The sequence below is a fragment of the Ixodes scapularis genome, unplaced genomic scaffold (assembly GCF_016920785.2).
Source record: "Ixodes scapularis isolate PalLabHiFi unplaced genomic scaffold, ASM1692078v2 PGA_scaffold6__148_contigs__length_123643588, whole genome shotgun sequence".
Classification (NCBI taxonomy): domain Eukaryota; kingdom Metazoa; phylum Arthropoda; class Arachnida; order Ixodida; family Ixodidae; genus Ixodes; species Ixodes scapularis.
The window spans coordinates 112,322,697-112,343,037 of record NW_024609881.1 but is presented as its reverse complement, the minus strand read 5'-3'; the positions used below and the strand labels follow the sequence as shown (position 1 = coordinate 112,343,037).

Genomic DNA, 20,341 nt, shown 5'->3' with positions numbered 1-20,341 from the left:
CGTTTATAGTTGATTTGTAATATATTCTTCTTTCTGCGTTGTTAGGGCAACGCTCTGGGCTTGAAAAATGGCGGACGACGATTTCCGCGATGTCTTGCTCGAGCTGGAAAGGCTCGAGGAGGGCGACAAATTCGTTCGCAAACGGGCCCTGGAGAACATCTGCTCCATCGTAAACACGATGCACGCCGACCTACCCGAGAACAAGCGCAAGGTGCTCGTCTCCGTCGTCATAGGACCCGTTCTCGGCGCGCTGGCTGACTCCACGGAACGATGTCGCGAGCTCGCCGCTCAGCTGTTGCTCGACATCAGCTCGATGCTGCCGCTGTCGGACGACGTGATCGGTAAGATCGTGCCGACGCTCCGCCGGAGGCTTTGCGGTGCCGACGGGCATGGCGAGACGTCGGAGGAAGTGCGGCTCCTCGAAGCGCAAGCGCTGACGCGGACTATCATGGGCGCCGGGGCCAAGTGCGCCAAGCATCTCAACGACGTCGTCGTCACGCTGTGCGCCTGTCTGTGGGACGCCTTTTACGAAGTGAGGAAAGAAGCGTGTCGGTGCGTCGTTCAGCTGGAAAAAGCGGCACCCGATCACTTCCACCTGCAATGCGACTCCATGCTGGAGCCGCTGCTGCAGGCGCTCAGGCATCAGCATTCGGCAGTCCGCACGCTCGCCATGCAGGCGCTCGGTAAGAGAGGGGGGAGGTGCACGTTTTCCCATACTGCAGGTATGGGCACTGCGCATGCGCAGAAACCAGACTCGCGTAAAGTAGCGTCCACGCATGCGCCGTACCGACAGCAGCGCCACCACAGTGGCATGACATCAGAAGCCGAGCGTTGGTGTAAAAGACCACTGCCACGGTCGGATACTGTGAACGCGTGCCTATGTTATTCGCGGTTCCTAAATCCGTTTCTTCTTGTGATAGACTGCAGGAGACGCTACAGCCCGTAGAAGCCAAACCAAATCGTGCGAGTGTCACGTGGCGTTCGGGAGATACGGAGTGTTGTGGGATGCACGTGGTCACGTGACACACTCGCATCACTGTATTGACTGAGATGGCTCATAGCGTTTTCTTTGTGGTTCGTCGCAAAGTGAAACGTAGTACATTAGTTGACATTGGGCGAGTTCAGTAGCGGCTGCCTCAGCTTAAACGGAATAACTCAAATCGGAGACCTCGAAGCTCCTACTGAACGGCAAAAAAAGCACGTCTCTTCAACTGCTCTTACGCAGTTTCCACTTCCTTCCCTGTGGCAGACTGTCTCCGAATAATATGGAAGCAGACGATGCAGAGCACTATCGCTTTTAATTAATGCTGGTATCGAAAAAGCCTCGACAAGGTCGTTAGAGAAAAAACGAGTTACTGTAGGCATCAGTGCTGCTGTTTAAAGCAATCTAGCCCTTTGCAGGGCGGTGCAAAAGCTGCTACGGTTATAAAAACAGGAAACAACGTCAACACGTGCAAAATATGGAGCTCAGCCAATCTACCCCGCCAGTTACGATACTTTTATACGGCCAGACATTTGTTCTGCACTTCTTTACAAACTTCCTATAAAATGTATTTGTATACACACTGGAAGTCGGCCGCACTTGGCGATCAAGGTATTGTCGGCCGAAGCAAGTGTCAGCCCACGTCTCACACACCCCAATTTAGCAACGCAAACGAAACATTAATCGGGATCATGTTCTGCGCGAGTGTCCCCAAAGTCACATTCATACCCTGCCTTGCTCTGTTCATCATGAACAGGACTGTCGTTGATAATCACAGTTTCCGTGCAATGGCAATCGAAGCGCGGCGTCAAATGAACGTTTAGTGGTTTTTTGAACATATCCAAAACAGACGAAATACGCTCCGAGGCATTTCCCGAAAAGAGCCTGAGCTGGAGATGAAATTCGAACACGTGGTTCGTCTTACCTTGAGCACTTTTTATTAACGAAAGCGAGCAAATCGCAGACCCACCACAGCCGACACAGCTTCTCCCGCCATTTTGTTTTTTCCTCTTTCAGCACCGGAACTTCGTCAGCGATCCGGAAATATGTCATACCGCGCTCCTTTCGCCCCTCGCGCACCATCTGAGGACTTGGTGCATGAGAGCGCGACTCCTTTACTCCGGAGTTACAGACACCGGAAGTCGCTTTTTGCCGTCTTTTGGAAGGAGCGCAAGCTCCTTGACACCCGAAGTTGCTACTGGATGCGCCCATCGAACCATGGATGTAAATCAATCACTCGTAGAAAGCTGAGAAGCAACATCTCAACTAGAGTCATTTGTGGTAATTTTTTTGTTGAAAGCTAATAAGTACTCGTATATGTACTCAGTACAGAACCAGCTTTCATCATCGTTACTTGAGTTGAAAGTTTTATCTGAATGAAAATTTAAAGGCCTCTAACTTTAACTCACCTCGCAGATTGAGTTCGTAATTTTGTGTGCATTTTCAAACCTAACTTGTTAGCCACCTTTTTTTAAAAAAAAAAAGATTAACCTTTTATTGAAATAAAGTTTTGCTGAATTTAAATGCTCATTTATCCAGTAGATTCCATAGGGAATCTTTCATCCGGGGAAATGCTATGCGACATATTTTACGTATAATTGTTCATTCTCTATTGCCAATCAACTTTGAAAAATGTCGATTGCGCGACACAGGACCGATCCTGGAGCAAGGTGACTGCCGGTCCCTCACGCCAACCATCGCGTCCACCGTGGCCGAACTTCTTGACGACCGTTCTACGGCCGTTCGTCTGGCCATGGTCACGGCTGTGGCCAGGTGGCTGGCCAAGGACTTTGGCCCCAACGTGCTTCACATCATGCTGATTTCCCTCACCGATCAGATCAACAGGTGACTGCCATTTTGTCTGATGGGGAATCCACTATTTTAACCTCTTGACGGTTAAGTTCTTTTTTTTCACGAAAGGTGTTTCCCAGTGGCCGGGTTTTGTTTCCAAAAGAATGGTACAAAGAAGGGATCAATGCGCAGGTCTTTTTCTTGATTATCTGCTGGGAGCACGTGCAGTGCTTGCGAATTGTTCAGGTTTAGAATCATCATATGAAAATACTGAAGGTGAAAAGCTGACAGCTTTCTTCCATTCGATTTCCACTTTTATGTCCGCTCTCGCAGCATTTCGGCGGTTTCAGATTCCAAACCGGAGGCACTTTACGAAGCTCTTTTGTCGGACGGTGAGCGCTCAGCCTCTGAATTCAATTCTGAGAAAGCGTTAAAAGTCTAAATCGGAAGAGCCGTCACTCCAATTGCCACTATTGCCAGAGAAGCTGACATGCAAAGCAACCATCTCGTGCATATCATGCGTGGAACATTTACTTTTAAAACGATAAATAACCCCAGTAAAGCAAAACATTGTGTGAACATAATGTCTCTAGTTCGTCATAGGCATAAAAAATAGCAACGCCTCCCGCATTGCACGCAGTTGCCCCTTTAGGCGAACACTTTCGGATGTCTAACCGCTGCCGTAGATGTTCGCCGAGGACCGTTGAAGGCCTAAGAACTACCCTACTCTGAGGATATTTGGTAGGTGGAACAATCGAGAAGTTGGTACCAAACTTTGGGCAGTAAGGCTAGATACCTCTGGCTCTTCTGAACGGCAGGGACTAGGGTTCAGCTCCACAAACATCACCTCATGCCCATTATGGATTACGTATCTTGTCTTCCAAATTTGTACAAAGATTCCTTGTTTCCTTTTTTTCTGACCTTTGCAAAGAAAAACTGGGGAGAGGAAACGAAATACTCTCAAGCTTCTACTATTGTTGGGTGCAGCAGTTATTTTGAAAATGGTGAATTTCATTTGCCGATCTGGAGCAGCTCAAGAGCACTCTGGTTTAGTAATCTTCCTTCTTGCGTTTATTGAGCTTCACAGTCCTGCCAAAAGACGATTATACAAGATTTAGACAAATGAAAATGTAGAACTCCAACGAAGATAAAAATAAATGCACATTGGACAACTCAAGAGCTTATAAGAAAATAGTTAAAATAAGTGGTAATTTGGTTTAGTATTAATACCATAATATTAAAAATATTACTTTTGTACTGGAGAAATCGGTTAATAACATAAAATTGTGCCTGTGGCTATAAATTAAATTGAATAGTGCATTGTTCTTGTGTGCATGTTCTTGTCGGTTTTAGCGTAAGGGACAAAGCTGTGGAGCTGTGGAGAATGGTTGGTGGGCTCTACGTCGATGATCAAGGTCTGCGTTATGGTGAGTTTTGTTTTACCCAACATCGCAAGTTAGGCTTCACATAGTTCTCAAAAAGGATGTATTAAAAAGAAAACAGTCAGATTGCCATAAATATTTAAACGGAAACCATTGCCATTGCCTTATCTCGCAGTACCACTACCATCAGCTGTTGAAGAGAGGGTTTTTATGCAATCCGCTCGCACAGTTATAAACTTATGCCATCTGTTTGACATTTGAAGTTGCTTAGATTCTCCTAAACCACTTTTACAGAGCAGCTTTAGTTTGGCCACCTCGTTGGCACGGGCTTGAGCGCCGCTATTGCATTTGTTATTTGTTGCAAACTTTCTCGTTCGTGTCGAACAACTGGCGCCATCACAGAGAGTCGCTGTAATGCTGTCACGACAGTGGCTTCGTAACACACTCAATGTGGTGTCTGGAATGAGTCTTTGACTGGTGTGTTTAGCATCCCAAACTGCCCATTCTTTGGAGGTCGTCCTGTAATGGCAACAGACGGCGCCGGAAGGCGCCGTCGTTTGCCATTACAGACGACCTCTGTAATGAGGTCGTCTGTTTTCTGGCTGATGACGCTTCCATGGTTTGTCAAGCCGGAGAGTGGCCTGCAGCAGAACAAAGGCGTTTGCCACACCCACCTCCACCGCTGTTCGAGGGATGTTTGAGGACCACGTTTGAGGACGTTTGAGGGGGCCACATTCGAGGACGCGCTAAACGCACCAGTGGGAGGCACGTTCCACGCACCATGCTAACGGCAGTTTCTCCGTCAGCCGCGGTGGAGGCAGATGGCTGCCGCCTGCTGGTGCAGCGCCATCTGGGGCACCTGATCGGCGTGGCTCTGGAGGACTTAGAGGCGTGGCGGGTGGAGGAGCGCCGACGCGCGGCTAGATTGCTCAACGAGACCTTCGGGTACGCGGGGACCCTCGCGGCTCCGCACCTGGGGGCGGCCATGCCCGTGCTCATCGCCGCCCTCTGCAGGGACGAGGAGGAAGTTCTCAGCTGGGTCAGTGTGCTTCGTTCGAAACCGCCTCGACGAAACCCAATTTTTCGGACACTTCTAAATTTTCAGACATCTGTTTTTGTTATTTCTGAGAGGTCCGTTCAGTAGCTGCTTTATCGGTGTATTGCCCTTGTTTATTTTATATTTTTGCCTACTTAATCTTTTCTACTGAACTATGTTAGGAATATCTTTGACGAATAATACTGGGACTGAACCGATGGTGTCTAATTTTTCGTCTCCGTCCTGACGTGAGTGGCATACATCCGCAGTAGAGACCTCTTGAGGGCATTATCGTGTCTATCCGTGCTTCTCTCGCTGATAATTTGTGAAATACTACGGTATTCTGCCGCTTATTTTTTTGCTTCATCTTATAGACCAACACGCGGCCGTGACGTCACGCAGCTGCGGTGGCGCTGTCGACTGCACTGCGCATGCGCAGACGATTCACTTCGCATGAATTCGGTTTCGGCGCACGCGCAGCGCCCACACCTGGTGTGGGCAAACGAGGGCTTGTTTGTAAACAGCGCGTCGGTCTATACGAGAGGAGAAGCCAACAAATATGAAGCCTGTCTAACCATCATAATGGAAACATGCAAACTGGAAAACGTCACGTCTATTGTAGGACCACATATTCCCCATTTACTCTACGACGCTGGGACAAAAAGGTTTGTAGGTGTACTGTTTTGGTCACAGTTAGCAGGAACATGGGAGAGCGTGACCTCGGGTACCATCAGAGCGCTCCGACGGACCAATGCGCAACTGCAACGGCAATAATACGGATGTGGCACAGTTGTGTGCCGAGCATTTCGGAACGTTTTGACGGTACCATATGCCACGCGCTCCCGTGTTCCCGCTAACTGCGATTAAGATAGTGCAGTGATCTCCTCTGTTTTGGAACCTCTCCTGCGCGAGTACTAATTAGAGCGTTTGGCATATCTTGTTTCGTAGGTGACAATGAGCCTCGAGGCAGTGAGCCCCTCTGTAAGCCCCGAGTGCTGGCTCACGGCCTTTGGGGGCCCGTTCTCGACGGGGGCACTGCACGCCTTTGCGGCCCTGGTCAGGCCCTGCCCCGAGGAGAAGCTGCGACCGTACGCCCAGCCCCTGTTCGCCATCCTGTTCCAGTACGCTGGCGCCGCTGCCGACACGGTACGAAACTATTCCCACACATTACTGTTGGAAGGACGCCGTACGCTAGTAAGGTCATTGTACAACCTGCTTGTTGTAAATTATAAATTTTGTGCTCAAAGTTCCGTTAATGTTATAAGCTCTGTTTGCCTCTTTTGTGGTTGTGTTCTTTGGTGCTTTTATATCTTTGAATTCTTGTTCTTCTAAACTGTGTTGGATATACTGTAACGAGAGCCCCGCTCATTGGAAGATTACTGCATATAGCTGTGGGTATTCGGGATAAAACTGGAGAATCCGGAGAAAAGTTGACCGAGTTTGACGGATCTAGCTTGCCGAAGACGCAAGTTGGACGTAATCCTTAATGTTTGCGCACCGGTCGTGAAGTAAAGAACCCTACCCTTTGACCTGAGAAGCAAAGGTTGTTAACAATTGGCTGCATGATTTTGTCATGAGTGTCGACCATCCATCACAAACCAAATTGAGAAAATGTAAGTGGAAGTCAACCATCACACTTTTGTAGCCATGTGTGAATAGTGGATTTTGAGTTCAAAGTGAATTCAAAGCAAATAGTGGTTTTGGTCAAATGTTTCCTGCAAAAATATGAAATAGTTTCATTGAGCCTTTTACTAATGTTTTAACGAAAACCCAGCTGAACTCGCGGAGCTTATTCCTAAGCTTCCACTCGTCCATTTATGAGATAACTTATATATTTATTTATGAACTTTGACACCAAAAAGTGTGATGCGTTGGGATTGAAAGTAAACAACAGATTTGACATAAAATTATAGCTATAAAGATGCCCAGCCAAACCTAAACGAGTTGGTTTACATATCTCACTGTATGCAAATAATCTTCCCCCATCTCAAATTTGAAAAAAAATAAAAAAAAGAAGAAAGGATTATAAATGATACAAGCAGGTAATTGTCAGGGCATCTCTGGCTAATGTATATTTTTGCATAACAGCTGCAGTTTAATTTTGAAAATATTACTGCAATGTAGGTGCAGTCATCTCTCATTGATAAAGACTCCAAAAATATGGATACCCCACTAATATAGTAGATAAAACTTTTGGGGACGAATAGGCCAAATACATGCATTTTTGTCTTGTTATTATGGACAACTCGCGCTATGAACGCTTTTTTGGGGCGAACATAGGTGCACTTATTAACGAGACATCACTGTATTAACATTCACAAGGTTTCCGTTTCTTTCTGAGTACAACGGGCGTGTGGGTGCACCATCCCTCTTTGAAGACGTGCTTTTCCCCAAGCACGCAGTCGCGATATTCATACTTTTCCGGGTGTTGATTGGTGCAGGCCACTCCGTTAAATGGGCACTGCCACCCCAAAAGTTGTTTTTCTTTTTTTGTTGTCTAAAAGAATGCAAATTGTACTCGTAGACAAACAAAACCAACCCCCCCCCCCCCCCCCCCCCCAAAAAAAAGAAATTCCCACGTGCACGCATGTTTTTGTTGTTTTTCTTTGCCTCTTCTCGGTTCCTCGCTTCTTTTTATTTCTGGCGTCAAAAATATCAAATTTAGAAGCTTTGTAAGTGACATTTCTATAATATTTACTAACAGCATTCGTAAAACACGTCTTTTTAACGCAGTTGCAAACACGCTTCGGCCCTTCTTTTTGAAATAGCGAAAATCAGAGTCCAGTGTGATGTCGCCTTTTGGCTTTTTACCCTCCCTCGAAAAACATGGTGGTGCTGGCGGCGCTCATCACATGTATAGCACTGAGGATGATCGGTGAGTCGGCGAATCAGACAAAGTTTTCTTTTTTAGGTGCCCGACGATCTCTCAGACTTCAAAAAGGAAATCGCCAAACGGACAAAACTACTGGGTTTGGTGTCTGCGTATTGTAGTTTTCATTGTGACACCGCCGGGGCAGCCTTTCACGCAGAACCGGCGAGACTTTCGTCACCCCCAATAGTCCACAGCACATTGTCTTTAGACTCAAACCATTTCAAAGAATTGGGGATCGCTAAAGGACCCTAAAAGAACTTCAAATTCGGGAATGAGCGTCGTTAGCTCACAGTGATAGGCGACAGGCACGGAGAAGAGCAGTTGATTGCATGACACGGGCGAACACGGCACTTCGGTTCGGGACAGTTCGGAGGCGTGAGAGTAACTCGAGTTGCAGGACGACTCAATCTTTGACGTCACTACACTGGCACGGATCCTGCGGGAACTTCAAGTTCGACTTTGGGAAGTTGTTTTTACAGCGGAGCTGTTAAGGGCTAGTTTCCCCAGTATCGTGTTCAACAGCAAAGAAATTATGACACAAAACTCTGGACGGCTACCGCCATCTATGAGCGACAGCGGCTACATTTCGAGCCTTTCCACTCTGGCTTGCCGACTTGCGGCCGGCCATTACTTCATTCCCCCCATAGTACAGCTTCGCTGGTCTTCCTTCTTCACCAGAGTGGAAAGGCTGAAAGTATTTTTACTTCTCAAATACTCAGTTCCCAAGTTTTGACTTTATAGGGTAACGTCCAGGCATCGTTTTCAGTCATTTGGGATAATAATAAAAAAAAAAATATGATTTTGAATTGTCGGTGTTCTTTTAAGGTGTGCTTCTTATTGAGCCCTGGTGCACTGCTGAGAAGCGACACCTCCGCGAGTGTTACGTCTTTGCAGAGCACCGGCGCTTGGTAAGAAGTGCACTCAACGAGGTTAATCTGCTGCAATCAAAACTTCGAAAAGTTTGAATATGGAAGCTCATTTCGAAGCGAATATCAAATAGTCAACTATTCAGAACCACTATTCGAAATTTCGAATATTCACAGAACACTACACTCTTTTTGAAAGTACCAGAAAAATATACTTAAAAGTAGGAACACATTCCCCCAGGTTCTGCTTAGGGTGAAGTTTCAAGTACTCAAAGCATGTAGTTAAAGTACCGGTTCTGGTATGTCTCAAGTACTCGTAAATGATTACTTCATGTACACTTATGTTTCTAAAAAGTGAGTTTCCCCAACACTGCTATGCTTGCAATACTTGTCACTGCCACCGCATCATCATTGCATGAGCTCAACAGAATGCATATGCTCCTTGTGCTTTGCAGAGAAGCCAGCTTGAGGTGCTGGGAAGCATGGAGGCACTCCTGGCCTCAGTACAAGACCCCATGGACCTCTCCGTCAAGGAACTGCTCGCCTCCTGCCTTGGGGTGCAGGCCGCCTCTCAGGATGACTGCATCTCAGACAAGGTGCATAATAAGATCTTTCGACGTTAGACCATCTATTTTAATATCCCTTACATTCACTCCTTTGGGCTTTCTTGTACCATCTGCTTGATGTTGCACATTGTCCATTTACTTTAAACTCAACTCTATAGTTGTGTACCATCAAAGAGACTGCTGTTTATGGGCCCATCTGAAGAAACAATTCATTATGATAGTTATCACAAAATTTAGAAGTGCTTCGATTTGTTGACAACCTACGTGCTTCCTGTTCTTAATTCATTAACTGTTAATTTTACCTATTAACCAATGTTATTGGTTCTAAGCTCTAGTATGCTGGCTTCATGATGCAAAAAAGAAAAATTCAGTCATATGATCAGCACTGCCCCAGTGACCTTAAGTCTTGGCCAGCTTCTCCAAGCGTTAAGGCCCGTTCACACTCTTGCGACCGAGTACGACTGAGAGAGACGCGATCTCTTACAACTTCTTAAATGTTTCTAGAATGAGGGAACACACTGACATTGTGGCGCCATCTATGCGGTGACCCTAGAACTGCATTTCACAAAAGCGAAGGTTTTGCGGGATTTCCGAGGTCAAATGTGCGTAATACCCATAGAAAGGCTCGTTTATAACATTGACAAAAGCTTTTCGAGTCAAAAAAGAAAGGATATTGCGCGAGAAATAAAAAAAAATATGCCGGACCGCCGAGTTTACACTGCTTCCCAATAGATGGCGCCAGTGTGTTCTCTGGTTTAAGAAGTTTTAAGGAACCCAGGTTTAAGAGGTCGCAAGCAGTCGCAAGAGTGTGAACGGGCCTTTAGGCTTTTGTTTAGCTATTATTATATGCCTCTAATGGGGTAATAGTCCTACTTGATGGTTTGCTTTTTAACAGGCATATTTATGAATTTGGTTCAGTGACTTTGTCTAACAGCGAAGTAATGCTTTTCCAGTGGTTTTGCACTTTGACTGGCTTGCACTTTTGTTTCGTCTGCTCTTGCGATGGATCACCTGAATTTTCCTTGTCCCTCATCTTTGCGTGCGCCCACACACAGGTTGGGATGCTGCTACGCCAGCTGTCCGGAATGCTGAGCCTTCCCAGCGTAGAGGACATGTCCGTTGTCTACGGCAAGGACATGATCCAGGACCTGTCCGAAAACCGACCGCACACCAAGACAGCACATTGGGACGCCCTCAGGGAACTTGTCACTCATGCAGGTGGGTGCCGTCCTAGTGTCGTGGAGGCAAAATAGACAGCTGCGCTGGGTGCTGTTCACCAGTAGCTATAGAAGAAAACTAGTCAGCTCAAAGGAATCTGTGCAACCAGACCTATGCTGGTACAGTAGACAGCTAGTACATTGATGTTGTAGTCCAGAGAAGCAGCTTCGGGGTGCTGCACACTCAGCACTTGTGGAGGTAACCTTTAGTCAGCTTGTAGGACGTCATGCAACCGGATCTCTGCTGGTACGGTAGACAGCTACATTGATGTTGCTGCAGGTAGTAGGCAGCTACATTGATATTGCAGGCTGAATAGACAGCTGCAGGGATGCTACACATCCAAAACCTATGAAAGAAGACTTTGCTGGAACAGTAGACAGCTGCACTGACGTTGCTTACTGGAACTTGTGTTGTGGACTGTTTCATGGCAACTCGATGATACATAAACCTTATTTAGTGATTCCAGGTTATACGGGTGGACTTGGCGGCTGTGATATTAGTGTCCGCTTGGGTCTGTGCAGGCAGAAGAGACAGCTGCGATGATACTGGCCACTGAAACCTATGCAGGTCAAGGTCCTTTTCCTATGTTTGTCGGCCTGTCCCCTCTAAGCTGATGAATCTGCTTCGGGGTTTCATTGCACGTTACCAAACGAGGTTTAAAAGTATGTGCATAGCACGTGTAGGTCATTTTACTCCTTACGGTATATTATAAGCTCTCCTCTATTTGGTTAAAAAAATGCAGTTAGAATCTTCTACGTTTTCTGCTGATCATCTGACCAATCCTGATTGACCATGATTTGCTAACCGGTGACAGTGATTAGCCCATTGTGCTGAACCAACTAAGTTACAGATTGTAATCACCCATGTGGCGCATTGTGATTTACCAAGTGACACTTTCTGACCTACTGGCTGATTGTGATTGAGCAAACACAATTTCCGAACTGACCAACAGTGATTGACCAACTGACTGATTGTAATAACCTACAATGTGACCAATAGAACTTGCCCACGTGACACACTGTGATTGCTCCAGTGATGCTGTGTGACCCCCGACTGATCGTGATGGACCAACTGACCAATCACGATTCCCCAACTGACCCATAACGATTGACCAACCGACTTATCGTGATAACCAACCGAGCGACCAATCACGAGCACCCTCACGTTTAATCACGATCGGCCAATCGTGTGCAGGTACCCAGAGCGGAGACCTGGTCCCCTCGCTGGTGGCCCTGCTCAATGGGGTCCAGCGCCGGCCCGAGTGGCAGCCCCAGGCGGCATCTGTACTGCAGCAGGCGCTCTGCCACGGGCGTGGTTTGTCGCCCCAGTGCGCCCACGCCGCCCTCAGGGCGCTCCTGCCCCTGCTCACTGCCCAGGGGAGGCCCTGCCTGCCCGCACGCAGCGCGGCGCTCCGCTGCCTGCTCCAGCTCCTTGAGGCCCTGCCCTCCCTGCAGGTGCGCTGCTCCGCATCGCATTGCGGACTCCTCGGACTGCGTCTCTCTCGTCAGGGCTTTCGAAGCACTCTTTCCGGTTTTGGCATACCGTATTTTCCGGTCTACAAGCCACATTCCTCTAAAAGGCAGTGTTCATGAAAAAGTTGATTTATGTGTCGCACCTTGGCATAAGTCGCACATAGTTGGGGAGTGCTGCGAATGATGGTGTATGGAGTCGGTGCGGCCGCAGACTTCTGCTGCCACTCTTTCAACCACCTTTAAACGCCGTAAGAGCAGGCCTTTGACAGGTGCTCTGCCGTTCCTCCATTGTCGCAAATGTTGATGCGACCTACATTTCAAATTCATGCTTACAAAAAAAGAAAAAAAAAAAAAAGAAGACAAGTTGCATTATAATACTGGGTATTTCAGAGAAGACTCTAAAAAATTGCTATGAACAGTCTGGTTGAGAAAAAAGAAATGTTTTCTGCTAATTAGTAGTATAATTGGCTAAATCGTTAACTACTTCTAATCAACATTTTAATTAGTGAAAATAAGCATATGATTCAAATAGACCCTTTTTAAAGGTCCATCGAGCAGCAGTGATGGTCGCCGTCTCTTGGGTATGAAGCGCGCGATTAGATTGGAGTCCTCCCCGATTGCCGACTCATCGCTTGTTTTAAATTCGAGCAGAGCCGATTAAATGCTGAGCGCCAATGCAGCCCTCATATCTAATACAGGCTCGGATTGCATGATCAAGCAATGGCGGACAGGCAGAGGCACGGACGTTTGGAAAGAGTCCGTTAGAAACTTTCTGAACATCATCAAAAACCACTAAATTGACTCATTTTAGAAAAATATTAAACAAATCCAACATTTTACAATGTTAAAAAAAAAGATTGTTGAGCCCTTCCATTTTATGTGAAGCTGGAGGACCAGCGAAGCGTTTTTTTTTTGCGACGTCTAGGACGATGTCTAGATGACGACGTCTAGGACGATCTCAAGGACGACTTCTAAAATGACCTCGAGGACGACCTCAAGGACAACCTCGAGGACGACGTCTAGGATGACCTAAAGGACGACCTTGAGGACGACGCCTAGGACGACCTCAAGGACAACCTCAAGGACGTCTTCTAGGACGACCTCGGGGACGATGCCTAGAGAAGATAACAATTGGCATCAGGACCTCACTATCTAACAGTGGCAAAGAAGGCTAACTCACGCTGGTTGCCTCCTCCTTTATTTTTATTTATTCATACTTGCCACAACCAACGGGGAGTTTTCTGTCAACATCCGCGGATGCATTTGTTCCCAGGCCCTAGCACATAACAGCTTCGTTGTAAAAATTTGAAGACACTTTTTGGGGTTTTGGTTTTGTATCGGCGCACATCTTTGCACCAGCTGCCCTGTTCCACATGGCCGAGGTGCAATGACAAAAGCATTCCGGTAACCATCTGGCCGGTCGTTTCTTGCCCCTCTTTTTGGCAGGCCAGCGCCGAGGTGGTGGGTGCCGTCCTCTCGCTCCTGGAAGACGCCCAGCCGCAGGTGCGCGCCTTGGCATGCCGGGCTGCGGCGGCTTGCGCGCCCGAGCCTGTGGCGAGCCGGGCGCTCGTCGGCCGCCTGGACGACGTGTCAACGGAGGTGCGCGTGGCGGCCGCGAGGGCGCTCGAGGTCCTGGCCATGGAAGGACTCCAGGAGGTGGTGGATGCCCTCGAGCTGCACTCTGCGGATGCCAGTCCGGCCGTGCGCAACGCCTGTTCGGGTGGGTCTCCGTCGGACGGTTCCACGGTTTCGATCCAGTATGTGTTCTAACAAAGGCGGAGTTCGGATCCGTTCGGCCATCGCCGCGTTATCGGTTAAATTTCTTGTGCTAATGCCCGCTAAATCAGGCAAGGCACCGCTATGGGTTACGTGGTCATGTCATGTGACCACGTAACCCATAGCTCGCTTAATTTAGCAGGCACGACCTCGCACACATGACGCCTGGTCATGTTGTGGCATCGCCCGACGTCGTAGTGTCATGGTGTTAAGGTTAGTAGGTCTGTACTTGTGGACAACTTCTCGTGGCATTTCAAAAGCGAAGAGTGCTTGTGCGGAACTTTCGTCGGTGCTCGAGTCGCTCGTGCACACATAGGTTCGAATGTATGGTCACAGAGAGCTGTCTGCGGGTATAGAGTAATGTTGGCTATCAATTTAGTGTGTCACAATGTTATTAGATTTTGTAGAATTGGGCATCAAATTGTCGCATAATGCTTCCCAGATCTGCATATCATCTGCATACGGGACGTTTGGGTGGGTAGGTCGAGGAAGCACGTTTGTTTTTTTGGTCACGGCTCTTCCATTATAAATTCTACGTAAAGCGACACTGCTAAAAAAATAACCGATCGCTGTTTGTTTTTTCTTTCAGGTTCTTTTGTTTCAATTGAAAGGCTGTCATCAAGACTACCACCGTAAAATCCCGAGCAAGCGCCCACTCGAAATTCGGATATAATTATGTGAAACTGGGGCATGGGCGCTCCTTATTAAGTTAACAATATGTAAAGATATACCCCTTGTGTATTTTCCAAATGTTACAAAATTGAGGGACGCGCGCTCGTTGTGGAGTGGATGGGTGCTCGGTATTTTACGGTAGTGCGGCGGAAAGTACTCATCAGGAGCGATAACTTGCTGCTCAAATGTAATGGTGCAGGAGTCTCTCAACTCTCATTTCGGGCAGATATGCATTTCAAGGGAACAAGAGGTTTGGGAACGCTCAATCTAAATCATTGTTCAATTGTTACATATTTCTTATTTTATTTTACGTGCCCAATAACAACCACACGGGTCTAAGAAGCGTTTACCTGCTCCTTCCTGAATGAGAAACCTGGACGGCGGAAATCGGTGCTTGTCAATCTCCCGTCAGAGCAAACTGCGAGTTAGCGTATTATCCTGCGAGAGAGCCCACCTGTAATCAAGAGCGAATCGGGTGAAAATTAGGGCTGGGGCAACTTTCGGTGTGCAATCAGGAAAAGTTGGAACAAGTGCCATTTTAGGTTGTGTCCTTGCCAAACTTCTTATTGTGGAGGGAGGCAATGAAGCAAAGATGACCGTACTTCTCAGTCAGCAATGTTAGCTTATATTCCACCATTGCTAATTAGCCGCGTTTACACCAAGGCCACCATTGATACAAATACTTCGATCACCAGGAGTGGGCTATCTTTTGGAGTTTAAGAAAAAATAGCAAATCAAACCAAAAATAGAAGGCAGGTTATCTTTTGGGGGTGGGGCATCTCCTGGGATGTTACGTTAGTACCGAATTCTATTTGCACAAACTGTCACAGTGTGTAGTCTTAAAGATTGCCCTTTAAAGGGAAGCTCCGGCGTCAATGTGGAGCGTAAGTTCGTCTGCTTCTTGCACGGGGGTTGCGATGATGTCAGAACGCAGAGCTCTTAATGGCTGATTGAAAAAATAGTGGGCAGACCTTAAGGCATATAGCATTTAGGTCTAGCCACTATCCTTGCAGTCAAAGCCAACCGAAGCTCGGCGTCGTTGTGACAACACAGCAACCGCCAAGCAAGAAGCAGACGACTTGCTGTCCGCATTTGGACATTTTCGCCTAAACATATTTTCTGAAAGAGCACAAGTAACCGAGCCTAACACAGCAAATAAATTGTTCCCCAAAGTTTTTAAATCATTTTTAATCTTACAAATACAATACACCCGAAACCGAAACTAACCTGCAAATTTACTGGTCTGCCATCTCGTTGTGACAACAGATGTACAAACATCGGCATGTAGAGAGCTCGAGCCCGTTTCTCCCAGCGTCGGAAGAGGTCCAAACGGTGCCGCAATCGTCCGTGGGAAATAATGGACCACAATTTGTCAAGCTCGTCTTAGTCAAGCAACGACCAGCTAACGTTTTAGGACTTCAGCACGAGATTTCGGACGCGGCCCATTCGATCCGCCGTCGTTGCCTTCGGGGTTTAACCCGTGGGGGCTGCGTTTGCGATCCGCCGACACGTGGACCCAGATGCCGCTTTGAAGCAGGATGGCACGGAAGGTTTTATTTGCTAGCAAGCTGCACACTCTTTTTTAGCATGACACGAAGGCTAGGAGCCAGTGTTCGTGTCCGACTGCTTGGACCCACTTCTGTCGCAGAGAACTCTCGGTCGGAAACCAATGACATGTCACTTTGCTGCATTTTTTTGTGGTGTTATTGCACCCCACAGCCCATCACCAAAAGCCAGATGCAATTGACAAAACCACAACTATCACACTATAGCAGACGATGCTCACTAGCAGACGCTCATAGTCACTAGCAGACGACGCTCCCTACTCGACGCAAGACGTCGTCTGTTCTTGGATACAATGTTTGACATCAGGACGTCAGGAATGCCCCCGCTCGTTGTTGCCAGTAGAGTGGCACCAACGAGATGTACTCGTCATTTTTAGAATTAGTTTTCTCGTAAGAAAATGATTATTTTGACGAGATATTTGGTGGACATACTCAAAGGTAAATATTTAGCGCATGGTCAGCATTTTTATAAAAACCAATGACCATCAATATTTCACCGGAGCTCCCCTTTAAATACGCAGCAGGATATGTCTACAAACTTCATAAACCCTTCTGTGGTAAAGACAGTTTTTTTCTGCAATTTTTGCAGTAGTATAACTAGTTGTATAATAGCAATACCTCAACTCCCTGCACAGGTTTTACAAACTTGGTGGTTAACTTTTGAGGCTGTCACCGGCATTTGAAGTGCAATGAACTAGTACTTGGACAAGCTTCAAGCTTTATACATATCGTTGTTTTGCCGGGGAGTTTCACTGAAGTTTGTTGAACTGAATAGCTTGCTCAGCTGGAGTTTGTTTGAGTGGTATTTCACTGTGCTGCTAGTGTTGGAAAAACACTGACTTACCTAATGGAGATGGCACGGACAGCAATATTTCATTTGTGTGTAAACTGACTTTTTCGTGGAGAATGTCTTGCTTGTAAGCAATTGCTTGTTAATAAAAATGCTGCCAAAAATATCCAGGTTTGGTGACTTTTCTTTTTCTCCTTATTTTTCAGAGGTCCTGGGAAAACTGTCGGGTAGCGACTCCCAGCTGGAATTAGACGAGGCACACGATACTTGCGTGTAGATTACACCCACTTCACCCATCAATAAAGACACAGTTCAAACCAGGATCGCTTTGTGCATTCATTATGGATGGCGGTGTTATAAAACACATAATATTACATAATTGCAGTGACAGTTTGCTGAGCATTGCGGTTATATCCAAGCAGGCATCTTTGGTGCTGGAGCAATGACAGCAAATAAAGTGCCAGTTTTTTTGTTTTTTTTTGTCAGAACATTAAAAGCACCTTTTGTTATCAAAGCACTATTGGCAGCATTGTCCTGAAAGAAATGTTAAAGCATTATTTCCAACACAATCTATGGACTAAGGTGTTCTGATGATGATACCTCACAGAGATGATGCTTTACAAAGATATTAGTACCTCAGCACGACAGTACTTTACGATGCGTACTTGGCTTCATCTTGCCGTCGTTGGAGTTTGATACTGTCCCAAAGCCAATTCAAATTGACCCTTTTAGCTTTCAATTTAACACGGTCTCCTTTCAAGACGTGCGTCACAGAGTCTTTGTCGCTTTTAGCGAGGTGGCCGTCGTATGCAACAAAGTACCTCCTGAGCAGACGGTCTTCCGGAAGAAACATGGTCACTCCCGTAAAGACGTCCGGAAAATCGCACAGCTTCTTCTTCTTGGGAGATGAAGCAACGGGTGATTGCTTCTTTGTACCACTGTCCTCTACTTGAGGTGACCTGTGTGGTGACTTCTTTGTACTGCTGTCCTCTCCTTGTGGGGACCTGTTGGCAGCATCCGTCTTCTTACCCGCTTCGAAAGGATTTTCTTTGGACACCTTGAAGAGCTTCCGCAGCTCGGGAAGACTGGTTGCCTCCTTAGGCGTCTTGTCGTACCTGATCCGTGTTACCCTTGGAAACCGGATAGAGATTCCGTCGGCTGTGTGGATCTCTGCCCTGGTGAACTCTGCCCCCGAGATCTCCCAGACTTGGGTGTTGTTGGGGTCCTTGGCCACAAAATCCGGAACAAGAGGCTTCTGAACGTCTAGCCAATGTGGAACGCGGTCTGCCTGCTTTGAGATCTTGGTCATCTCCAGCTCCGTCTGCAAACGCTCCAGGGTTGCGTCGTCATGGCCACCATGGACCTTGGTGACCGTGCACCAACGTCCCGTAGCTGGATTCCAGCATCCCATGAGGAAAATGGACATAATGCCCCCCTTGTTGCCCGTCCCGAAGTAAGCTCCAAGAACAGCCAAATCTGCTGAGTCAGCCATGCTCCCTCCCTCCAAGTAGTCCTTCTTGACCTTCATCCAGTGTCTCTTGCCAGGTTCATAGACACCATCCGGGTCTTTGAGGACGAGGCCTTCGAGACCCTGGTTAAGGACATCTGCTATGAGTTCTTGTAGCTGGTCACGCGTCTTGATGACGTGCTTCTCGCTGAACATGACGTGGTTCTTGATGGGAGTCATGTTGGCCTGCAAGACTTCCCTGCGTTGTCGCAGCGGCGTGTCAAGGAGGCTGCGGCCGTTGTAGTGGAGACAGTCGAAGACAAAGAGGCAGACAGACGCGTCCTTGAACGCCGCGCGCTTGTGGATGCCGAGAGTGCCAAACGGCAATGGCTTCCCGGCCTGCGTGTCGACCATCAGGATTTCGCTGTCCAATACAAGGTCTTTGCCATGCGGAAATGCCTTGGGGATGAAGTCTTTCAGGTGCTGTACCTTGTGGGGAGACACTGGCTTCAAGCTTCTGCTGAAGAAGAGGAAATTGGATCCCTGCTTGTGAAGCTGAACCCTCTCTCCATCATACTTGATCTCGGCGTACATCCCGTCGGGACACCTAGCAAAGGCGGCATCCGGAGATCCACATGGCTCAGCCAGCATCGGAATCATTGGAGTCATGAGACTTGCAGACACGCTGACATTCCCTTCTTTTGCAGTCCGCACGACGTCTTCAAGGTTCCGAGATGCCTGAAACGACTGATAGGCGTTGGGATGGAGCGCTTCGAGAATGTGCTTGGGTCCCGAGTTGATCCTGATGTCGTGCTTGATGAGTCGAACGACCATCTTGAGGTCGTTGCTCGTGCAGCGGACACTGAGGTGCCTCAAAAGTTGTTCCTGGTCGTCTTCCCTGGTAAGCTTGGACAGCCGGTCTAAGTAGTGGTCCACGTCTTGCAGGGTCAGCTTGCTCTTGGAAGCAGGCGAACCATATTTTTCGAAGAAGATTCGCACCGTTTCCGCAACGTCCCCCTGTTCGAGGTCTTCGACCATCTCTTCTAGGCAGCCATTGCCGAAGATCCGACTGAAGAGTTTGACCAGCTGCTTGCTCTGGAGGTTGTAGACGCGCTTGTTGACCATTGGCAGCAGGAACTTGGTCCAGAGGTACAGGTCTCCGGTGAAACCCTTGCCCGTTGAGCCCTCCTTGAAGAACTTGGCCACTATGGCTGTCTTGCCCGTGTAGGTCGACTCTTCCGAAATGGCGGCACAGAGGCGACGAAACTCCTTGAACGAATCGTCTTTGGAAGTGCTCTTGGACGGTACGTCGTCGAGATCGGCTACGTTGAAGTCGCTCTGTGTCGTAGCGGTTGATCCAGGCGACGTTTTCGGGGATGCAAGTTCGAGCTTCTGCTTCTTGGACGGGGATCCTTTCGGGGATGCCAATTTTCGTTTGTTGGGCGTCGCGCCTGAAGCGCCGGCTTTGCTGGTAAGTTCATCGATGTGTTTGAGGACCACCTTACGGTCGTCGGGCCGAACGTCTGCCCAGCCTTCCAAGTCTTCGGCTTCTTCGATCTTTTTGGTGGTCGCCCGCGCCCGCGAGAGTTGCTCGAAGATGCAGTCGACGTGAAACCACTGCTTCATGTCGCCTCCGCTGTCCGAAAACGGGTTGGGTACGATCTTGGCGATCCGCAGCACTTCCTTGTCGATCTTTGCCTTGCATTTCTTGCAGCCGGCTGTGCCGCGTTTGGCGTACTCTATGCAAAATCGGGTGTCTGCCATCCTTTTCGAACTAAATCGTAAAACATAACAAACACGCTCAGCAGCAGCTCGTCAACCGCGTCAACAGAGACACAGATACACACACATGCGTCGACTGCATTCTCGAGAATCCCCAAAAACTGGATTGGATTGGATATTTGAA

General features: G+C 47.8%; 2 protein-coding genes across 2 annotated transcripts; one reads left to right on the top strand and one right to left on the bottom strand.

Annotated features, from left to right (window-relative positions):
- Positions 1-40: 40 nt before the first annotated feature.
- On the top strand, positions 41-17,311 carry LOC115318456 (dynein axonemal assembly factor 5). Its single transcript, XM_042286096.1, has 10 exons — positions 41-683; positions 2,635-2,827; positions 4,127-4,200; positions 4,962-5,194; positions 6,140-6,337; positions 9,385-9,525; positions 10,551-10,713; positions 11,908-12,167; positions 13,632-13,905; positions 17,195-17,311. The coding sequence occupies exons 1-10, from the start codon at positions 68-70 to the stop codon at positions 17,263-17,265; spliced, it is 2,223 nt and encodes a 740-aa protein (XP_042142030.1). The 5' UTR covers positions 41-67; the 3' UTR covers positions 17,266-17,311.
- Positions 15,804-20,199, bottom strand: LOC8031637 (DNA ligase 3). Its single transcript, XM_040205630.3, has one exon. The coding sequence runs from the start codon at positions 20,197-20,199 to the stop codon at positions 17,641-17,643; it is 2,559 nt and encodes an 852-aa protein (XP_040061564.2). The 3' UTR covers positions 15,804-17,640.
- Between the last annotated feature and the right edge of the window lie 142 nt (positions 20,200-20,341).